At 45.7% G+C, this 21,522-nt stretch overlaps 2 protein-coding genes across 2 annotated transcripts in view; one reads left to right on the plus strand and one right to left on the minus strand.

The window, feature by feature from the left end:
* The window catches only part of LOC146831489 (uncharacterized), a 76,341-nt gene extending 56,662 nt beyond the window's left edge, over window positions 1-19,679 (plus strand). Inside the window, exons 3-4 of the mRNA XM_085605818.1 lie at window positions 17,925-18,304; window positions 19,027-19,679. Of these exons, the coding sequence (XP_085461944.1) occupies window positions 17,925-18,304 (380 nt within the window). The 3' untranslated portion in view covers window positions 19,027-19,679. The remainder of the gene's footprint in view (window positions 1-17,924; window positions 18,305-19,026) is intronic.
* Window positions 18,569-20,105, minus strand: LOC146831490 (uncharacterized). Its single transcript, XM_085603924.1, has 3 exons — window positions 19,673-20,105; window positions 19,189-19,376; window positions 18,569-18,637 (listed from the first exon to the last, which is right to left on the minus strand). The coding sequence occupies exons 1-3, from the start codon at window positions 20,103-20,105 to the stop codon at window positions 18,569-18,571; spliced, it is 690 nt and encodes a 229-aa protein (XP_085460050.1).
* Window positions 20,106-21,522: the final 1,417 nt, after the last annotated feature.

Here is a 21,522-nt window from a genome sequence, read left to right on the forward strand (position 1 = left end):
TCAGCAGGCTCTCCTATGACAGCTGATCTGACTACGGAAACCAAAATAGGCAAAATGTGTATGGATGTGAGGCAGCTCCGCCAGGACCTCAGAAACACCACAGCCTGGATTACAGAAGCAGAAGCTGAGACATGAATTTAAGCAGTCTAAGACGAGGTCGCATCCCTTAAGGCTCAGGTCACTGGCCTTCACGCTCGCACGTCGGAGCTGCACCTTTAGCCTGAAGATGGCAAAAATTGATCGCCACCCAATAATGTATGTGTGATTGGTATCCATAAAGGGACCAAGCCTCAGCAAGTAGGCAGGCTTCCTGGAGACTTGGATACAATTCTGGATGTCATCAGACCAACTGTCCTCCTGGTTTCCAATTGAGAAGGCCCACCACACGCTGACCCCTAAGCCTTCTCCTGTCATCTTCCCAAGACCGACGATTGCATAGATCCTAAACTTTAGGGACAGAGATGCAAACTTGAGGGTGGCCCAATCCCAACTGTACTTTAGGTGCGTAAATGCAAAAGTTCTCATTTTTCCTGACTATACAAAGGAGGTGCAACAACAGTACCATTCATACTCGGTCAGGCAAAAACTCAGAGCAATGGGTCTCCAATATTATCTCATGTTGCCGGCCAAGCTCTGTGTGATTCATTCTAAAAAGTCATATTTTTTTAAAGCCTCAGTGAGCTTGGCTGTGGCTCACAGAAGAACAACCCCTTTGTGCTCATGCCGGGGCCTCACCTCAGGAGACTGGGAAGGAGGAACCAACTTGACACTGATACCAACTAAAAAGCGAGGATGCCTCACCAGCACCCGCTCCTGCCCCTGTAACCACTTTGCATTGGCTTCTGAGTCTCCTTTAGTCCAAGGGCCCTTTTCCCCCACGTAGGATCAATCTCTGACTCCTGGAGATCAGGGACTGGTAATGACTAATAATCCTCCTCGAGATTCAACACCCTTGTTGCCCTTTGGGAGCCTGACTGAATCAGACCTCTTGTGATCGCTTCACTAGGTTCCAAGTTCTTGAGCTCTTGAAACTGTTTTCTGCTGTGTGGTTTGGAGCTTACCCTGATGGCTACCATTCACCCATTTGTCCTTGCTAGAGGGGACCAACATGCATGAATCCCTTTCTTAAATGGAACTTTCTTTTCAGTTTTGCTTTTTAAGGGTGACAGATGCTTCTGGGGTAGAAGGTTAGGGTGGGAGTTGGCAGTTGAGGGGTGGGGATTTGAAGCGACACTGTTGTTGTTAATTAGACAGTTCCAGCATACACACTGTGATCCACAGCAGGGCATGGTCCCCCCCTGTTTATATATAAAGTATCAATGCTCTTGTCCTTAAGTCAATGGGGAGGTTTTCCCTCGCCTTTCTCTCTATTTACCACAATATGCCCCCGTGGCGCCACCTCTACACATCCTGTTGTGGAATGTTGATGGTCTACTGGACCGGATTAAGCGAAATGCAGTTCTGACATTTCTCACTGTTATCTCCCTAAGGTTCTCATTCTCGAAGAGACACATCTTCTGGGAAATCGCTGCCCCTTCTTGGTGCATAAGGCATGTAAGGGGTTCATTTGTGTTCTCCATGCGGGGTTCTCCCGCAGATCCCAAGGAGTAGCCATCCTGCTTCGACAGTCTTTTCCCCTCATGGTCTTCCGGGAATTTTGTGACCTACAGGGCATGCTTGAGTGCCAATCTTTCAACTTGGTGAGTGTTTATGCTCAACCTGCGGCTCACACCATCTTATTCTGTGATCTATCAAGGATGCTTCTGGACCTCTCACAAGGTCCGATAATAGTGGGCGGGGATTGTAATGCAGTCCCTGTCCAAAAGGCAGAGCCTACCGAAACCTCCCTTGGCAGTCAGGCACTCTGGGACCCGCCACCTGGGTGACTGGGCTACAGCGCTGGGAATCTGTGATGCCTGGAGATTCTTGCACACAAAAATGACACCAACACACTCACATATCGGCAGCATATCACTCCCACTCCTGTATTGGCTTTGTTTTTCTGCCAGCCCTTGACTGTCATGCAATCTCCCTCATCCAGATCTTTGCCAGACACATATTGGATTGTGCTCCAATTCTTCTTCACCTTCGTTTGTCCTATGAGGTGTCTTAATGCCTGGTACCTACAAGATAAGGACTATGTGCAAACTCCAAGTGTGGAGCTGCAGGCGTACTTCCATAATAATGAAGGCTCGACGGCCACCATTGGTACTCTCTGGGCAGCCAGCAAATTCACAACACATGAGTTTGTCAAGGGACGCATCAGTGCGCCGGAGCGGGCCCGCTCTCTGCACATTACCCAGCTTGAGACCCAAGCCCTGTGCCTTGAGGCCAAACTCACAACTGACTTCTTCATGAAGAAATTCCCCTTCAATCCTTAGAAGCAGCCGAGCACCTATGATGTGCCACTATGACCAGGGTGTTTGGAAGGGGGTGGACCAAAATGGGAAGCTGCTATACTTGTTGGCTTTCCACCACCAGATAAACAGAATCCTTCTTGAGATTACCAATGCCCACAGAGCCATGGGCAGGCAAAGAATGCTGGGCGAGAGAGTAGCTTTGAGGCAAGTCTGACTACAAGCGTCCCTCCCCTCCCCTGCAGAGCTCATGGGGCAAAGTTAGAACAATAATAAAATGAATTGAGACATCTTACCAAATAGGTATTATTGAAGTATTATACCAATTGGGTATCGTATAACGTCTAATGATATTCCATGAATAGGCACTTAAGAATACAATAGCCAATATTAAGGAGTGGTATTAGGGATCAATCATACTTGAAGGGAAGGGGAAGGCTTGAAACATGTGGAGCAAGAGTAACACATACATTATATTGTGCACCTCCAACACACCCATTTTAACAATACCAGCCACGGGATTCAGTATAGGTCCTTAGTGGCCAGGTATTCTTTAGACTGTTTGTTCATTATATCACTGACCCTTCAACTCTTATCTTTTAGTAATATAGCCCACACCTTCCAGAAAGTGCTCCCATGTCCCCGTTGGTTGCAGCATGCACGTCACGCAGCGGGGCGGGAAGAACCCGATGATGAAGCATGCCATTAAGGGACCTTTTGGTGGGTGAGGGTTATTTTAAGAAAAGTAAATATTTTCCCTTAAGGAATACTACTATATCTGGAAGGATATCAGTTTAAGCTTTCTAGTTGATTTCTTTTGGTTATCTATCTGAAACATGAGGCAAGGTCCACTATGCACCTCTCTCTCCCTCTTCTTGATTAATGTGAGATCATCATTGAACATGGGGTCTCCCTTTACTCCCTCCCTGAAATAATGAAGCTGTTCACCCAATAGTATCACCAATTATACACTGCCCCCGAAAGGGATCAAGCTCTGTCCCCCCAGTTTCTTGATGTTGTTCCCCTTCCATGATTCTTACAGGCAGAGATTGCAGCTCTCAACAAGCCCTTCTCGATTGAGGAGCTTGGGGAAGCCTTGTTGGCTGTGGCCCCGATAAAATTCCTGGTTCCGGTGGGTTCCCCGCAGATATTACCTGGCATTTTGAGATACTCTGACTCCACAGAGTCAGAGTATCTCAAAATGCCAAATACTTTTACGAAGAGGTGAGAAAATTGGGTGCCTTTCCTGGGGAAAATAGACACCACACCGATCGCAGTGATTCCCAAGACACAGCCTCTATCCACTTCATGTGTTGACTATCACCCAATCTCTTGAATCTCTCACTTCACCTCTTGGATGCTTTGAAGCGGTATCAGGTCTTAGGGTAAATCCAGTTAAGTCGGTATTGGTGTCATTTGTTCCCTCCTAAGACTGTTTTGATTGGCAAGACACCATACCCATCCATCGTCTCTCCTTTAAATACCTAGGCATCTGGGTCGCCTTCCACCCCGAGTTGGCATGGTCTGTCAATATAAAGCCTCTGGTGTGGAAGACTCAAGCGGATCTTATCAAATAGCACTCTCTTCTGCTAAACGCAATGGGAATCACCCTATACAAAAGGATGGTGCTGCCCAGTTTCCTCTCCATTTTCCAAAACTAGCCGCTCCCCCTCCTGCAGAGCTGGTTCCAAACCCAAGATGGGATTGCAGCCTCCTTTTTATGGCATGGCTTGAGGACCCATGTCCCCTTTGCATATTGTCAATGGGGTCCCTACGACAGCAGGTTAGGGATGGCCAACCTCTACCTATACCATTTAGCCTCGCACCTCCTGGTTCTTCATGACTGGTTAAACGGGGAATGGTCAGACTCCGTACATTGTCTAGAGCTCAGCCTTACAGGAGTTCCCTAAATCTTATCAATAGTATATGATTGCAGGCCTGGAGGGAAGGGTTACGCCACACCCGATTGGACACTAGACTTACACAACACACACCTCTCTGGCACGGTAACCGGTTGAGGAAGGTGGCATCCTTGCAAGGTCTTGGGGGATGGGACTCAATTGGTATTTCTCTGCTCGGGGATGTCTGGGCAGGAGCACACATGAGAGCCTATCAAGAACTTCAAATGACATACACGCTGTTTTGCATGCAATTGTATAAATATCTCCAGTTGAGACATGCTCTTCAACCCCATATTACCCAAACTACCTCACTCCCCGAATTCAGCTCGCTGGAGGCCAAGGTCCTAACGGGTGACTTGGGCCGGAGGGGGAAGTCTCCAAAATATATTGAACCCTTATAATTAACTTCCTAAGTACCTTGGACCACCTTGGAGCCCAATGGGAGGCATTGATAGGCCCACTGGAAGAGGATGACTGGCGCAATGCCCTGAAGGCACCAAGAACTACAGTGATCTCTTCCAAGTTACGTCTGGTTCAAACCTACTATTTATATGGAGCCTATCTCTACCCAGTTCGGATATATTGGGCAAGGATTCTCCCCAAACGCACTTGGCCTCGCTGTGGGGAGGCTCCTGCTGACTTCTATCATCTGGTTTGGCAATGCTCCATAATCCAAAAGTATTGGTCCCAGGTGGTGAGAGAAATGACTGAACTGCTAGGATGGGAGGTCCCTTGTTACCTTTTAATGCTCCTGCTTGGTGTCTTTGATGGTTCTGGAGGCATGACAGTAGACTGCTTTTTCTTGGGGCTGGCCCTGGCAGTGGCCAAACGTGGCCTTGCCGCCCAATGGAGATCACCTTCTCCACCTACTCTTACCCAGTGGCGCTGGTGGGTGCATTGGTATGCCCTGTAGGAGAGGTTGGTGTACAAGGCCAGGGGTTACCCCCTTAAGCACTACTGAGTATGGGGGGAAATGGTTGGGTCAAAATTGTACAGTACTGTATGAGATTGAAAATGCTGCAGCCAATGTCCTTGTTGCTTTAAAGTGGGATACTATGCCAACTCTGTGTATATGCCTTCCAATTGCATGCTGTGACCTTCCTTGCTGTGCACAATGTGTGTTGTACTGTTCTCTTATGCATACACTTAGTACAAATCAGTTTATCAAAACAAAAGAAGGCAGTGAGTAAAGATGTGCAAATTAAGTTTTCTGGAGAATGCTTTAGGTGTTGGATGAGTAGACACAGGGCTAATGCTAGAGATTGGCATGTGCTTAATGCTTTTTGTAATAATTGTAGGAAAACAGGGCATTATTTATAAAGTTGTAGGAATAAAGGAAGAAGAGAGAAGAAGAAAGAGGTGAAAGAAGTGTCACGGGAGACAATTTTTCAATTCAGTGGTCAAAATGATGTCCATCCAAGCCAGATGGCGAGGGTTCATGGCGTTGAACTTCTTATTAAATTTGAATTTTGTTCTCATTTAACTATAATTTCTAAGAGAACATTTGATCAAGTACGGCTGTGCAACCTGGAGGGTATGGTGGGAACCAATCAAGATACTAGGGGTTTTATATATTTGCTTCGATTTAAGCAACAAGTACATTGTGAGCAAAGTGTATATATCCAGGAAAGGGGATGATTTGATAGGCTGGCCACATCAGAAATGTTTGGGTGTGATATTGAATCCTTAGGTCCAGATGCAATAGGTGAGTTCACCTACAAAAAAAGTTTGGTAAAGAATTTGAATATTTGTTTGTTGACAAGTCAGGATACCTCAAATGGTACAAACCCCTTATTAGACTTAGGAAAAGTGCCATACCTGTTGCAGCAAAGGTCAGACACATTCCAGTAACTGTTCAGAGCAGTGTAGACTTAGACTTGCAAACATTATTGGAATTTGGCATGATTGAACCAGTTGAAGCCACTGAGTGACTAGCCCCTATAGTTGTTGCCATGAAGCCCAATGGGAATATTCGGTTCTGGGTAGATTTAAGAGCATTCAATAAGCTTAAGGTCCCCGTCGGGCCCAGCATCTATGTTGCCATGTGGGGCACCTCTGGGCAGAAGTGGTCAGGGCCCAGAGGCGGGGATTCACATGCACACACACACCCCTGCACCCACACAAAACATAAACACTTTGCACTCAGCTAGGCACACAGGGGAAGCTCAAATGCACTCACATGCTCAGAAGTGACACGAGTTGCTCCACTCGGTCTCCAGCCCCCTTTTGATTGCCTCCGGGTGGTCATGAAAGATTAAGGTAATCTAAGCTGACATTTTGGGACTCAGGTCTATAAAAGGCCATGCCAAATGTCATGCATTTGCTTGCCAATCCCTTATCCTGAACTTGCATCAAGGACTACTCTATTACTTTATTCCAGTCTCCTGGGTTCCCTTGAGGATATTTCTTAATGCAGCTAGCACCACCTGCAGGTCTTCTTAATCCTTGGGCAGCATCCTTGCAATGACGCTGGATCAAAAGAGAAAAAAGAAAAAAAAACATAGCTACGTACATTTCTATATCATGCCAGTGCAAACGAGTTCTGGACAAATATGCTATTTTAAGACTTCTGATACAAAGACTGCATAGCTTGTAATTGGAACTCCTGAGATGGCTTCTGCATAGCTACACAGCATACGTAGAGTAAACAAGTGGTTTATTAATGCTCAAGATGGAGAGCGTCTTTTGCAACTAACGCTCCAGTGAGATAGCAGTATTTTTGAACTGAGCATTGCAAACAACACAATATTGGGCTAAGCCAGCCAGTTTGAAGACTGGTTGAGTAATGTGTGATTGAGTACAAATGGTTAGAGTTTGAGTGAGAAAGAATCTGTGCAGTTGATGCATAGAATAGCCAAATAGTCTGTAAAATAGAAGTTCTCGCCCTTGAATGTGCCTCAACGTCGCTCTATCTGCGATCTACCCTTGTCACAAATGTTTACCTACCTGAGATCCGCCCTGATCAGGGACCTCAACTCAAGACAAAGGAAATCAAGAACCAGATGCACATCAACACGTCTACACTCCAGTACACCAACTATTCATTCAAGGACAATACATCATTGACAACAGTTTATTATGGGTTTCTTATCCTTAGGATACCGCCAGAGTAAGAAGTACTGAGTCTCCCTCCTTGGGTTCAAATACAGTGCACCAGCGGGAACCCTGGAGGGTGGTCACAGACAGCACAGGCGAAACCATTGAACAGATCCTCTTTCCCTGTTTTCCTTTTTATTTCCTCCCTTTACCCTTTACTCTTGGCGCTTCCTCCTGTTGGGTGCTTAGTTTCTCATCAGGGTAAGCACAGTTGGGCAGTGGTGGACTACTCACCTGGAACATCACTCCTGCTGGGTAAAACAAACTAAGGTTACTGAAATCATGTTGCAAGTATAGTAGTGTTCCGTGACAATAAAGAGGTCATAGTAGATTGATTTCCATTACCCAACATAATATCAACATTGGCAAATGCTAGGTATTTTTTCAACTTTAAAGTTAACAGCAGTTCATCTCCAGGTAGAGCTGGTTTATTGCTCACACGTACATACTTACTGTGTTTATAAAACCAATGGGAGATTATACATTTAAGAAAATGCCCTTTGGTCTTGTTTCTGATGCTTCTGTATTTCAACAGGTGGTGATCAAAGTGTTGAAAGGTTTAAGGGGAGTGAGGAACTACAAGGATGATGTGCCAATGTATGGAAGTACTGTGGAAGAGCATGATGATATGGTATGTGCTGTGTTGAGGAAGCTTCCGGTGGCTGGACTGACACTTAGGAAGGATAAGTGTAAGTTTGATGTGCATGAAGTGGCTTGTTAAGGGAATGATATTTCCAAGAAGGGTGTTGCACCTAAAAAAAGATTTAGTTAACACAGTTGTAGGGCTGAATGAACCTTGAGCAAATGAGAGTTAGTTTAGTTTGTGGGTATGGTCGAATATTATGGTAAATGTATCAAGAACTTTGCTGACAATTCTATATGTTTGAGATATTTTGTGGGGTAAAATTTGAGCTGAGAATGCACCGTGTTTACAGGCATATGATCCTGTTGAGGAGACTATGATTATTACAGATGCCAGTGGTAAAGGATTGGGTGCAATTCTTTTACAAAAAGAGATGGAGTAGAGGGATAGCATGTGCCTCCAGTTGTTTGTGTGGTTCACAGATTAATTACTCTGTAATATTGAAAAAGAAGTGTTGGCTATATTCTGGTCATTGAGAAAGTTCAAGAAATTGATTTGGGATACAAAAGTAAAGTTTGTTCCGATCATTAAGTCAGTATGAAGAAAGCATTAGATTCCATTTCATCGAGGATCCGTATGTGGGTGATAGCCCTGCAGGAATTTTGTTTTGATGGTAAATATATTCCTTTGGTCAGGAATGTGTAAGTTGATTGTCTGTCTAGACTGGTCAATGATGTGGACTTGGAGGAGGTTAAGCATAATTTTTTAGAAGAGGAAATGAGGGGCAGATTTACAAGCCCCTTGCGCCTTCCTGCGCCGCCATTGCGTTACTTTTTTTTAAGCAACTGCGGCACAAAAAATGAGGCTTATTTACAACGTGACGCATCTAGGGAGATGCGGCACGTTGTAAAGCCCAGCGTCACATTATACCTGCATCAGGTATAATGTATGCAGGGTGGGCGTTCCCACGCAGGAAGGCCTCGTAAAAGTGACGCAGTGAAATCGACAAGATTTCACTGCGCCACTTTTAGTACGCCACTGCGTCAAAACCTTACGCCTGCTTCAAGCAGGCGTAAGTAGTGACGCAGTGTAGTGGGAATAGGCCTCAACATGCATTGCTGGAGTTGCGTCGTGCTTCCGACACGACTCCAGCAATGCGTGACTTTTCCGCCAACAGATGCGTCAGATTTTCTGACGCATCTGTCAATCCTTGTGCCATAGTGCGCCGTATTGTAAATACCGCGCATCTGTGGTGGCGCAAGCATTTCTAAGGGTGGTGCAGTGAAAGTGACGCATCTGTACAGATGTGTCACTTTCTTGTAAATCTTCCCCTGAATGTCTGTGAGGTCACACAGGAGGTGATAACTGGGGGGAATTTAAGGAAGAGGTGTTGAAGGATTTGAAGTTAATGGAGTTGGTAACAGTGTGCCAGGATGAACATTTTGGCTCACTAAATAAACCATGGATTATGATCAAGAATTAATTGTCTGTGGATAGAGGCATGTTATTATGAGGCATTCAATCAATCAAAAGTATCTTTATTCGGATATTAAAACATCCATAAAAGAACAATGTATTTACACATTTCACATATAGTAATCTGAACATTTCATCTTAAAATATTAAAAAAGAAAACATATCTGATGGACCATTCCAGGATATCAATTGGGCTCAGGATTTAAACTAAATTTCATGTTAAAAGTTATAAAGTGCAGTGCGATGACGTCTGTACAGGTAGGGAATACCAAACTTATAACAGTGAATAAAATGCAGGATCGTAGTTCATATAAGATCAATCACGTTAAAAATAAGCCGTAGCCTAATTAAAACAAACATCTTATAACATCCCAGGTACTGTAAACATTACAGTTCATCCTTTGTGTAAACTCCATGAATCATCTCCTGTTCTGTGTACAATGTAAGACTATCGTACGGGGGGCCTTTTAATCCGGACGCCTACAGCGCCCGGCAATTAAACTCACTTACATCTCCCCTCTAGATTTCCTCAATTTCACGGCTAGTCTTAAAAAATTTACAGTACAGAACAGTGTGAAGGGTTCCACAGCCAGTTTTAAGTATAAGAGGGCTACTCTAACCTGGGTAAATTTATTCGCCCTTAGGATGGTTTTTAGAAAAAGAGCCCGCGGATATTCATAAAAAGGGCAAAAGAATACAAAATGTAGGGTATCCTGTGGAGATCCTAGATCGCAGCCACAGGGACCCTTTGTACCAATTTCTTTCGTGTACCCCGCGGGAACTGCTAAAATATGATGTAAAAGATCCAGTCTAAATCTGGTCATTAAAAATCTATCATTTTTGTTATAGATTAGTGCCAGGTAGGGTTCGAGACCTACAACAGATTTGGTTAATATATGAGATCTCACTGACCCTTTCAGAATTTCGCTATCTTCCCTGGCACAGGCTATCCGCCTCATGTATTCTACCTTTAAAATGCCCTTTAGCTGAGGTGTTAGTGTCGATGGTTCCCTAAAGTATTTTGCACATCCCAGCCACTCCAGTTTATCCTGAACATATTTAAGCCATGGAATTTTATGACCTTTGTCCCTGTTAATGCAGTCTGTTATTATTTCTCTGCTTAGGCTTGCTTCGGGGTTGGTCCAAATTTTAATCCAGCACAGTAACGGCCTAAAGCTTAATCTGTCAGAGATATACGGGATCCCTAGCTCCTCGTGAATGATATGGGCCGGTGTACTTTGGGGAACCTGCAAGATCCTCCTAAGGAACTTGTTTTCCTCTAGTTGTATGGAGTCCACATTTCTAAATCCCCAGACCTCACTCCCATACATAATTTTAGAACAACAAATTGAGTTATATAAATTCAATATTTCCAGCACTGACCATCTACCTAATCTCGTGGCACGATTCATGATTGAGCCCATGATGCTCGCGTGCTGTTTGCATTTATCAGTCGCTAGTGCTCTAAAATTAAGATGTTTGTCGAAGGTAATCCCTAAATAATTGAAAACCTCGACCTTCTCTAGTTTGTGTCCCCCAATTTTACAAATAAAATTCTTGGTTGGTCTTTTTCCTACTTCCATAATGTAGGATTTTGTGAGGTTAGGGGATAGATCTAGGTTTGCCATAAACTCGCAGAAGCCATCAATAAGAGATTGCAGACCCCTCCCTGTACGTGAGAGGAGTACTGCGTCATCTGCGTACAATAAGACCGGGATACTTCTACTTGCGACTCTCGGGCAGTCCACTCCCAGTGTGCACAGGGCCTTATCCAAACCGTTTATGTATAATGTAAACAAGAAAGGCGCCAAGATGCAGCCTTGTCTCACACCCCCTGTACAAGAAAAGTGGTCCGTTAGGTTCCCCTCGTTACTATACCGGACCTGAGCTGTGGTACTAAAGTGCAATGATTTTAAAATAAATAACAAGCTCGAATCTACCCCTAGCAACTCTAAAATCTCCCATAATTTCCCTCGATTAACCCGGTCGAAGGCTGCTGTTAAGTCCATAAAAGCTAAAAAGACTGTACCTTCGCCAGCCACCGTGTATTTAGCGACCAGATTATATAAATTGAGGCATTGGTCAGTAGTTGAGCGGCCCATTCTGAAGCCATACTGGGTGTCTGTGACAATATCTTTTTCCTCTGCCCAGTCCATGAGACGATTTAATATCACCTTCCCTAACACTTTTGCAGACACATCAATTAAGGAAATCGGTCTATAACATTGTGGGTTACTCTTATTTCCCTTTTTAAAAATGGGGACGATATGGGCAGTTGACCAGGACCTTGGCAGTCCCTCTTCCACGGCTGTATTAAAAATTCTTACTAATATAGGTGCCCACAGCTCGACCTGCGATAAAAATAGATCTGGAGGAATCCCATCTGGCCCCGGGGCCTTGTTTCTTGTCAGGGCACAAATTCCATTTTTAACTTCCTCCACTGTAAACTCTACCCATGAATTTGGCAGAGTCCCCACATCTGTGGCTGATTGGGTTGGATCACTGACATGATTGTATAGCTTGCTAAAATGAGAGACCCATTCATCTGGGAGGATATTACAGGCCATCTTCTCACTATTTGATGTCTGAAAAATTGGGTCATTTATCACCTTCCAGAATTTAGACATGTCTCTCAGCTCCGCTGCCTCCTTCAGATTCCCCCAAGCCTCAGATTGGATAGTTTGTTTCCTCCTTTTTATGGCCAGCTTATAATGGGCCCTACATTCCGAGATCCTGCTCTTATCTTTCGGTACTTTTTTAAGTGCCCGTTTTAATTCTTTTTGGGCACTAGAGCAAGCTTTGTCAAACCATTTCGGTTGACTGTTGGCCGTGGATGGTGCTTTAGCCCTGAGTAACTTATCGATTTCCTTTGCCATATTTATGAAGGCGTTTATCAATTTTTTGCCTTTCACATCCGGGTCTAGACACATCCAAATCCCACTATCGGGGGTTGCAATAAGATTTTTGTAAAATACTTCCCCATCTATATTCGACCAACGTATACGCCTGCCTTGATCGATTGCTTCTAGTTTGCCCCTCGTCATACTGGCCTTTGCCTTAGCGGGTCCATCCTCAACCCTTAATAACAGCACCAGGGGGTTATGGTCACTAAAAATACTAATCTGTATACTAAAATCTACAATCCTGTGTTTAAGATCATTTGAAATAAAAATAAAATCTATGATGGTGTCCCTCCCTCTGCCTTTAAACGTTGGATTAATCACATTAAAGTGAGTGGGCTTAATTAACTCCATCGTAGGGATCAGATCATATGAGCCCAGGATGTTACCAAGTTTGCTACCTTCTAGTGTATGTTCTAGGTGCCAGTCCTTGGTAGAGGGGCAACAATCCCATTTATCCCCTTCCCATTTTAAGTGTGGGCATTGGTGACAATTGAAGTCGCCCGCCAGAATCAGGGTTGGGGGGTTGTTTCCTCCAGCGTGTAAATCTGATAATCTATCCTCGAGCTCATTCAACCTATACGTTGGCTGGACTGCATTATAAAAATTTAATATGACAAAACCCAGGCCCTTCCTGCGGTAAGAGATACCCTGTAGATGATCCGAACTCCAGCCCATGACCTCCCAGGATCCTTGTAGTTTGAGAGACACATAAATCATTAGTCCACCTTTCGCTCTTCCCATATTAGATTTCCGGGCTGGTACGAAAAACATTTTGTATCCCTCTAGATGAACGGTACTACTATCTGTCTCCCATGTCTCTTGCAAACAGATGATATGGAATTTCTGGCTGAAATCCAACCACTCCTTATTTTTTAACTTGGAAGATAATCCTGCGATGTTCCAAGAAACCACCCTAAGCTCCTCCTCCTCGTAATTTGTTGGCCTCCTTACTAGGGTGGGCTGATTTAGGTCGAGGGGCCCTGCAAAACAAGTCTCTCCCATAACCACACTGGTAACTAAAGGAGTTGGTGAGGTTTCAATTCGCCTGAGGGATAGTTCTAGAGTGTTTCCCGTACTATCCAAACATTCCCTGTACTCTAAATTGACTATGGGAGAAAGGGGCTCTAAAAGCTCTTCATGGGCCAGTCAGTCCAATTCATCCATCACTGCTCTCTCACATAAAGGGGTGAACCGATTGGGGCCAGACCACGGGCTATTATTTCTTGTGGTGAGCTTTTCCCTTCTTCTCCAGTTCGTTTGTCTTTGCTCAGCTCGGTAGTCCCTATAGAAAAAATTAAGTGGGAGCATTTTAATTGTCGACCCACCATCAAAGAACCCGCAACTAAAAGCCAGTAGTTCTTTTACCATTTGCGGGTCTCTGAAGTTAACAACAACGCAATCTCCAGAAAATTTTTTCTCTGATGGTCCTACCCAAGCTACCCTTCTAGCCATAAGAATATGAGTGTTCCTTGTATTAACTCCCCTAACGTTATTCAATAACCAGTGATTAGTTTTATTTATCAGGGAGCTTGTCGATTCTTCTCTGTCGGGGTTTTGGGCTGGAACTCCCGCCAGGACTATTGTGTATGGGCAGGAGGCTGGGGGCAAGTCCAATATCTGAAGACCCGAGGTGCTTTTGGCCTGTGCATCAGGAGGACTGTGAGCTGTTACCATCCCACTATTCTTACCCTCCTGCTGTGATCTAGAGGTTGCAGTGATGGGAGGTGTAACTCTGTCCTTATTCACTATAGTGGCAGCTCTCGTATTGCTCCCTGCCAGCCTACTATTATTTAAGTCAGCGCTGGATGGACACAGGTCCTTCCTCGGCCCTTCCTGACTTGCATTATTTCGGGCCACCGGCTGTTCCCTATTTTGTGCGTCCAATAATCTAATTATTTTCCCCTCTATTTTGTTAATATGATCTACTAGGGGGGCCAAGTGTTTGACAAGAAGGGCTTCTATATTGGACTCTATTGTTTTCATTGCTTCCGTTAACCATTCCTTTCTAACTACCGTTGAACAAGATTCACATTGTGAACAAGTAAATTGGGATCTTGTGTCTTCAGTGGCTATGGGCTCATTCCTAGGTATACCTTTTTTGGTTTTATTAACGTTTCTGGCTTTTTCGGTACCTTTACGATGTGCATTTGGCAGGGACTTGGTATTCGTAATAGGACCAGAGAGACTGGGGTGGGGACTGTCCCTAGTAATGTTTTTTTTCGATCGGGTAATCACTTCACTTTCTCTCCCTAGTGGGATGTCAGGATCTCTCTCTACCCCCGTGGCGTTCCCGGCTTGAACTTCGGCTCTATTTTCCCTGATGCCCGGGGCTGGTGACACCACCTTATTTGAACTCGAGGGAGAAGTATGATGTTTACATGGGGAGGTTATAGACCCTTCCAAAATTATTACCTCTTGTTCCCCCTCGACTACCGTTGGAGTATGAACTAGCGCTGTAGTCACATGCTGGGTGTTACTATTGCTATTGGCTAAGGTGTTCTGACCTTCAAGGGTGTGACACATTCAGCGATTGCTCCCAGTGACGATCGTTTGTGGGCCAGGAGGGAATCAAGAGATAGCCTCCGCTCGGTCAATAATATTTCGTGTGAGAGTAAGGATTCTGCCCGTGTTATAAATGCGTCAAGGGTTCCCCTTGCTCCTCCCCCTGGTCTACTCTGGGGTTTTTTCGGTTTTACCATAGTCCAATTTTACCAGAAACAATAGGTGTTGTCCGCCAGAGATGTGTAGCCACAAAATTGCCCCCTGCAACTTATCTCCCCTGTCCTCTTGAGGGTATGACAGTGTTTTGGAAAAGGCTCAGGAACCAAGAGTTGTGGCCCGGCCCGGCCTCCTCCGGCCCCGGACGGCCACAGACGGTCCCGCCCTTGTCCCGGGCTTCTCCCGGCGTCGCCCGCGCGCGTCCCGCGACACGGAGGGAGCCTCAGCAATTTATGCGCCTCCGTGCGCGCAGCTCGTTGCCACCCGGAAGTGGTACCGGGAACTCTGGTAGCTGTAGTCTCCCCCCACAGCGGCCAGCGGTAACGGTGGCGGCGGGAGAGACCAACAGCGTGAGCAGCCCAGGAGAAGTGCAGCAAGAAGTGACCGGTGTCGGCGTCGTCAGGTGAGTACAATTTCAGGCCCCCACTCCACCGAGGGAGCCTCAGCAATTTATGCGCCTCCGTGCGCGCAGCTCGTTGCCACCCGGAAGTGGTACCGGGAACTCTGGGAGCTGTAGTCTCCCCCCACAGCGGCCAGCGGTAACGGTGGCGGCGGGAGAGACCAACAGCGTGAGCAGCCCAGGAGAAGTGCAGCAAGAAGTGACCGGTGTCGGCGTCGTCAGGTGAGTACAATTTCAGGCCCCCACTCCACCGAGGGAGCCTCAGCAATTTATGCGCCTCCGTGCGCGCAGCTCGTTGTCGGCGTCGTCAGGTGAGTACAATTATGAGGCATTCATTAGGTGCCTCTGATTTAGAGAGGTACATTGGTAACACGCTCATCTCGGTCATTGAGGGATAGTAAAAGTCTAAAGAAAGATTGCATGCAGATTTTTGGTAGCCAGGGATATATATTCAGTTGGAAAGGAGAGTCCATGAATGACACAAATGTCGAAACAGTGATATAATTGTAACCTCTATAGAGATACCCATGGTGTGCAGGCAACTTCCTGAGTACCCATGGGAAGAATTTGCTGTGAAACAGTTGGGCCACTTAGAAAATAGCTTTGTACACCTTAGTTGAAAGCTTTGCTAGATCTTTATTCAAGGTGGGAGGAAGTGGTGTGTGTGCAAGATATCACCTCCTCTAATGTGATTACATTTTTGGAAAAGGTGTTTAAGAGAGACAGATTTCCTAAGTGTTTTCTCTCAGCCAACTGGCGTCAGCTTTGTTCACATGAAATGGAGAGAATCTTTTCCTCAAATGGTATTCTTCACAAGAGAAGTTCAATCTATAAACCTGAAACAGATGGAGCTGTTGAAAGAATAAATAGGATGTTGAAAGAGTGTATACAGCTGACTAAAGTTAATAGTCTTGACTGAAGGGATAATCTACAACAAAGATTCCCTGCCTATTGTGTGACTAAACATTCTTTGACTGACAAAAGTCAGTTTGAGCTTTGAAGGGGAGGAGCCCTTGATGTTCAAGTTGAGGATTGGATGAAAATAAGAGCTCTAGGTGGGTGTCTCAGCAGCAAGGTTTACCAATGCCCAAAGGGTCATGAAAGTGTTTAGGAATGGCGTTGTGAGCAATGATGCTGTAATCTAGGGTGGTGGTACTAAATTCTGAGGGTTCTAAAAATGTATGTGTGGATGCAGGGGAGCAGACTGATGTGTGTGGAGAAAGTAAAGGTTCACAGATAGATTATGTGGGGTCTGTGAAGAGAAGTACCAGACTACACAGATGACCTGCCTGTTTAGATGTATATGTCAGCAAGCAAGGGACCATGGGCCATATGTAGGAAACAGTTTTGCGATCGCAAACAGTGCGATTCGCAGGAATCTGGGTGTTTGCGATCGCAAAACATACTTGAGCCATGTAGGAAAGGTATACGCAGAAGAGCTGTGCGAATCGCTAATTTAGCGATTAGCTATTTTGCGGAAAGTGGAGTCTGCGAATAAATCAGCGTAATCGCAGTCTGCGCACCAGTATTAGCGAAAATCGCTGTTACCGAACTCGCAAATAGCGATTGCGCAAAATGACATGTTCAGAAAACTCGCAAATAGCGATTATGCAAAATTCGCAATTTTGCACTTCCCAATTACCATCAACACTGAGCAGGTGGTAACCTACTGCAACCTATTTAAACAGGCCCACAATGCCACAGGGCCTTTCCACCATGGCTGGGCTGTACGTGATAGCCAGGAGGCTGCGAATCAGGGATGCCACACAGAGACGGAGACGCCAGGAAAGGATCTACAGAGCACGCATCACCCTCTTCCAAGTGACCGATGAGGAGATCCATGTCAACTACAGGCTGCACCCAGACAGCATCCTGGATTTAATTGCTGAACTGACACCCATACTTGACCACCCCACACGCAGGGCACACTCCATTCCCACCCATGTACAGGTGCTGTGCTCACTGCACCTCCTGGCATCAGGTAGTTTCCAGGGGGTCATTGCCACAGCAGGAGGTGTCTCCCAAAGTGCACTTTCGCGCTTCTTCCACGCTTTCCTGGATGCAATGGTACAGAGGCTGCATCACCACATACAATTTCCTAGCACAGCACAGGCACTGGATCAGACCAAGCAAGATTTCTACCAAATTGCACAATTCCCCCATGTCATTGGCTGCATAGATGGGACACATATCGCTATTTCACCCCCCTCACATAATGAGTATGTATTTCGCAACAGAAAGTCATATCATTCCCTGAACATCCAGGTAGTGTGCAATGCCCAACACTTAATCACTGATATTGTGGCCAAATACCCTGGAAGCACACACGACTCATTCATGTTTCGCCACTGTGCATTACATCGCAGACTCACAAATGGTGATTTTGGAGAGGGCTATCTGCTAGGTAAATGCCTGTTAAACACACACAGAGGCAGTAGAGTGATGCAGTGGCAGGACACTATTGAACATTAATCTGCTTATGCCCCGCAGGTGACAGTGCGTATGCTGTACGAGACTACATCCTCACACCGTACCTGAATCCATCAACTGCAGGTGAGAGGGGGTACAACAGCGCACACAGAGCTACACGCTGTGCCATTGAGAGGACATTTGGAATCCTAAAGAGCCGTTTTCGATGCCTCCATAAGAGTGGTGGAGCGCTACAGTACAGCCCTGAGACGTGTTGCAAAATAGTGGTTGCCTGTGCAATGCTACACAACATCGCTACCAAGAAAGGAACCCCAGTGGACCTGACAGACTCTGAATCATCAGATGAGGATGGAGCAGCACCACATCGCGCTCCCGCAGGAGGTGCTGGTGCAGCTGCCGGACGTATGAGACGTGATGAGATCACCCAAAACTACTTCTAAGTGAGTAATGATGACACAATGACACTGATTGGTGACTGACAGGGATGTTTATTTCTGTGTCATCAGGCATTGAGTGATCTCACGTTGTGACGTTAAAGTCCCTGCATGCACTTGTTTGTGTCACAGTGCAAAGAGTAACAACAGACACTGAGTCTACATGGACTGTGTTGCATCACACATGGCCATTAGTCCCTTGTGTCCCTTCACCTCCTACGTGCACGGCCTGGTGCGCCTCGCTGTGTGCGCGCTGTGCCCTCCCTTGACTCATCCTCCACTGTGCTCTGTCGTGCACTCCTGCGTCTTTCCTGTGGTATTGGGGGAGTGATGCTGCTCCTGCTCGATTGTTCATCAGTGTCCGTGGCTGCAAGTGCACCTATGCCACCTGTGGCGGTTGCGCGCATCTGGTCCACCGCATGTGTGACCTGCACCAAGACACTGCCCACGTCCTGGCAGCAGTGGGCCATCTCGCGCTGCATGCCAACACATCTTCTGGCCAGCAAGGATGTGGCGGTTGTGTGGCGGTTCACAGCCCTTGTGTATAGGTCCAGCCGTGTGTGAAGGCGATGTCTGTCCCGGCGCCGCGCTGCCCTGTCCCTCGCTATCTCCCTGCACAGTCCCTCCAATGCACCAGTCATGGCCATCACTCCTGCGCGCAACTCGGTCATGTTGTGGTTATGTGCTGTCAGCTGCCGTTGTATTGACCTGATTCCCTTCACTTGCAGGCGCTGCTGCTTCAGCATGCTGCCCTCCAGGCCCGAGAACACCGTGTCCTCTTCAACAGGAGCAGTGCTGGTGGACGGCCGTTCCCTGCGTCTCATCCCTCTCCCTACTCTTGATTGTTCAGGGGACTGTGTTTGTTGCAGTCCTGCACGCTGCCTGTGCACTGGCTGTTGCTCCTCTGCTGTGTCTGGTGCCTGTGTCTCCAAAAGTGGTAGTGGTGGGACAATTATGCGACGCCTGCATGGTGCTGTGTCGGCAGTTGTGGCTGCGCCCTGATCCTTCTGGCATGCCTGGTCCTCCATCTCAACTGTTGGCTCACATTCAGCCTCACTATCCTGTGTTGGTGGTGGTGCTGTGGATTAAATGACACACATTAGTACTGTGTCCTGTGTGGTATTTGTCATGCATTAGTTTCAAGCAATAGAATCTCATGGGTACTATCGGTCTATTTCTATCTCTGCATGATGGAGTCCTTCCTATTCCACCTGTCTGTGTCTCACTGGCACAGTTATCAGTGCATGTGACTACGTTTCCCATAATGCATTACTGTGTGTGCTGTGTGACATTTACTGGAGTTGCAGTCAGGTTGCCTTTTGGGGGATGTGGGTGGTTTGGGGATGTAGCAGGGGGTCTTGCCATGCACCTTACCTTGTCTGGTGTCTGGGTGTTCTGAGCTGTCCAGGTCAGCCACTCCACTCACGCTCTCAGGCTGCAGTGTGCCCTCCACCAGCTCCTCCAGGGGTGTCGGTTCGGTTGCAGTGGAAGGGCCCCCACCGGTTTTTTTAGCCTCTGCCAGTCTTGTTGCCACCCTCTCCTTTGACCTCTGCCGCATGTCATACCATCTTTTACGTAGGTCCTCCACACTGCGGTGTGTGACACCAATGGCATTCACTTTCTCTTGGATGTCACTCCAAATCTTGCGCTTTCTGGCCTCAGGTACTCTCAGGGAACTTTTCCCAAATAGGAGATCATGGTTGCTGACCACCTCCTGTGTGAGGACCTCCAGCTCCCTCTCACTGAATTTCTGTTTCCTCTTCCTTGATGGTTCCTCCTGCTGCTTTTCAGTCCCCTGGGAATCCATTTGACTGGTTTTCAAATGCAGAGCTTCACTGTTCTCCTCTCCACACAGGCTCTCAAACAGCTACTGGCTCACACACAGCTGCTGGCAATCAGGTGCAGCATGGGCAGTCACACTTCCTGGTTGTGATGTCATCATTCTGCACCTGAATTGCAGATTCCCAGATTTGCGATTCCTTAATAGCGTTCTCGCAATTAAGGAATCGCTATTAGGGTAATCGCAAAATAATTCTGCGAATTTTTGCGCATCGCTAATTATTCGCTAAAATCTACCTACATAGCTATTTGCGATTCGGAATTTGCGATTCGCGAAAAATCGCAATTTCCGATTCGCAAATTCCATTCTACCTACATATGGCCCCATGTTCTTTCAATTGCATTTCTCAGTGTGTACATTTTATCTGTATTATTATATAAGACATTTTTCTCATTATCTTTTTTTGTTTTTTTAATACACATATAGTTTCATGTGTAATTTGTGTTGTTTATATAGAAGGCAGATGTGTGATGCTTGTGATGTATAATGTACATCATGAAGTTCTATCTAATAATCTCTAATACTTGCTGGAATACCTGGAATGTTAAAGATGTGCAGCTAAGTTTACAGTTGATCACTGAGATGTTCAATAAACAACACTTACCTTCACACAATGTGGGTGTGTTCATTTAGATGCAACTTTGTCACATACTCCATCACTTAAAATCTTAAAATCCAAACATAAGCATCATATATAAAATGTGACATTATGGCATGACTATAGGTAGTCCTTGCACACAACCTTTTGACTGCAGTTGGTTCACATTTTTCTTACCTCTATATGCTTGCTCCTGTACATTCTGCTTGTGTAAACTTTCCTCGCAGTTGGAATTCTGTTTTGGTTTGTGTGTATTTTTTAAAGCGCTTATGGTATTCGTTCAGTTAGATATTCAACTATAAATCATAAGAAAGAAGTTGAAAGCACACCAAAATATAAGGCAACTATATAAGACCTGCGACAAGAGACCAGACCAGCCATGCATTACATCAATTCATCTTATTTTCTATTGTTATTCATCTTTATTTCCCTACTTTTTTATCACTACAAATGCATGTGCCATTAACTTGCCCTGTGGTTCTTCATAATATGTTGTGTTTATATCAGCATTCAGTTGTTTGTGCAGATTTTTCCTGTTCTCACATTGAACCCTTTGTTAGAAAGGACATTTATGGTTTAGCAGTCCTACACCTAGAATATTTAATCAAATGAATACATTGAATAATCATTTGCTGAATATTTGCTTGTTATTGTTTGTTTTTCCAAGCATGATTACGTACCTGCGTAGCACTTGAAAATGTGTAAGCTTCAGGTAGGTGTACTCATCTGTTCATTCTTTGAGAAACTATTCCTTTGTGCACTGCGTATTTTTATTAAGTGCAGTTA

The sequence above is a fragment of the Triturus cristatus genome, chromosome 5_1 (assembly GCF_964204655.1).
Source record: "Triturus cristatus chromosome 5_1, aTriCri1.1, whole genome shotgun sequence".
Taxonomy (NCBI): Eukaryota; Metazoa; Chordata; class Amphibia; order Caudata; family Salamandridae; genus Triturus; species Triturus cristatus.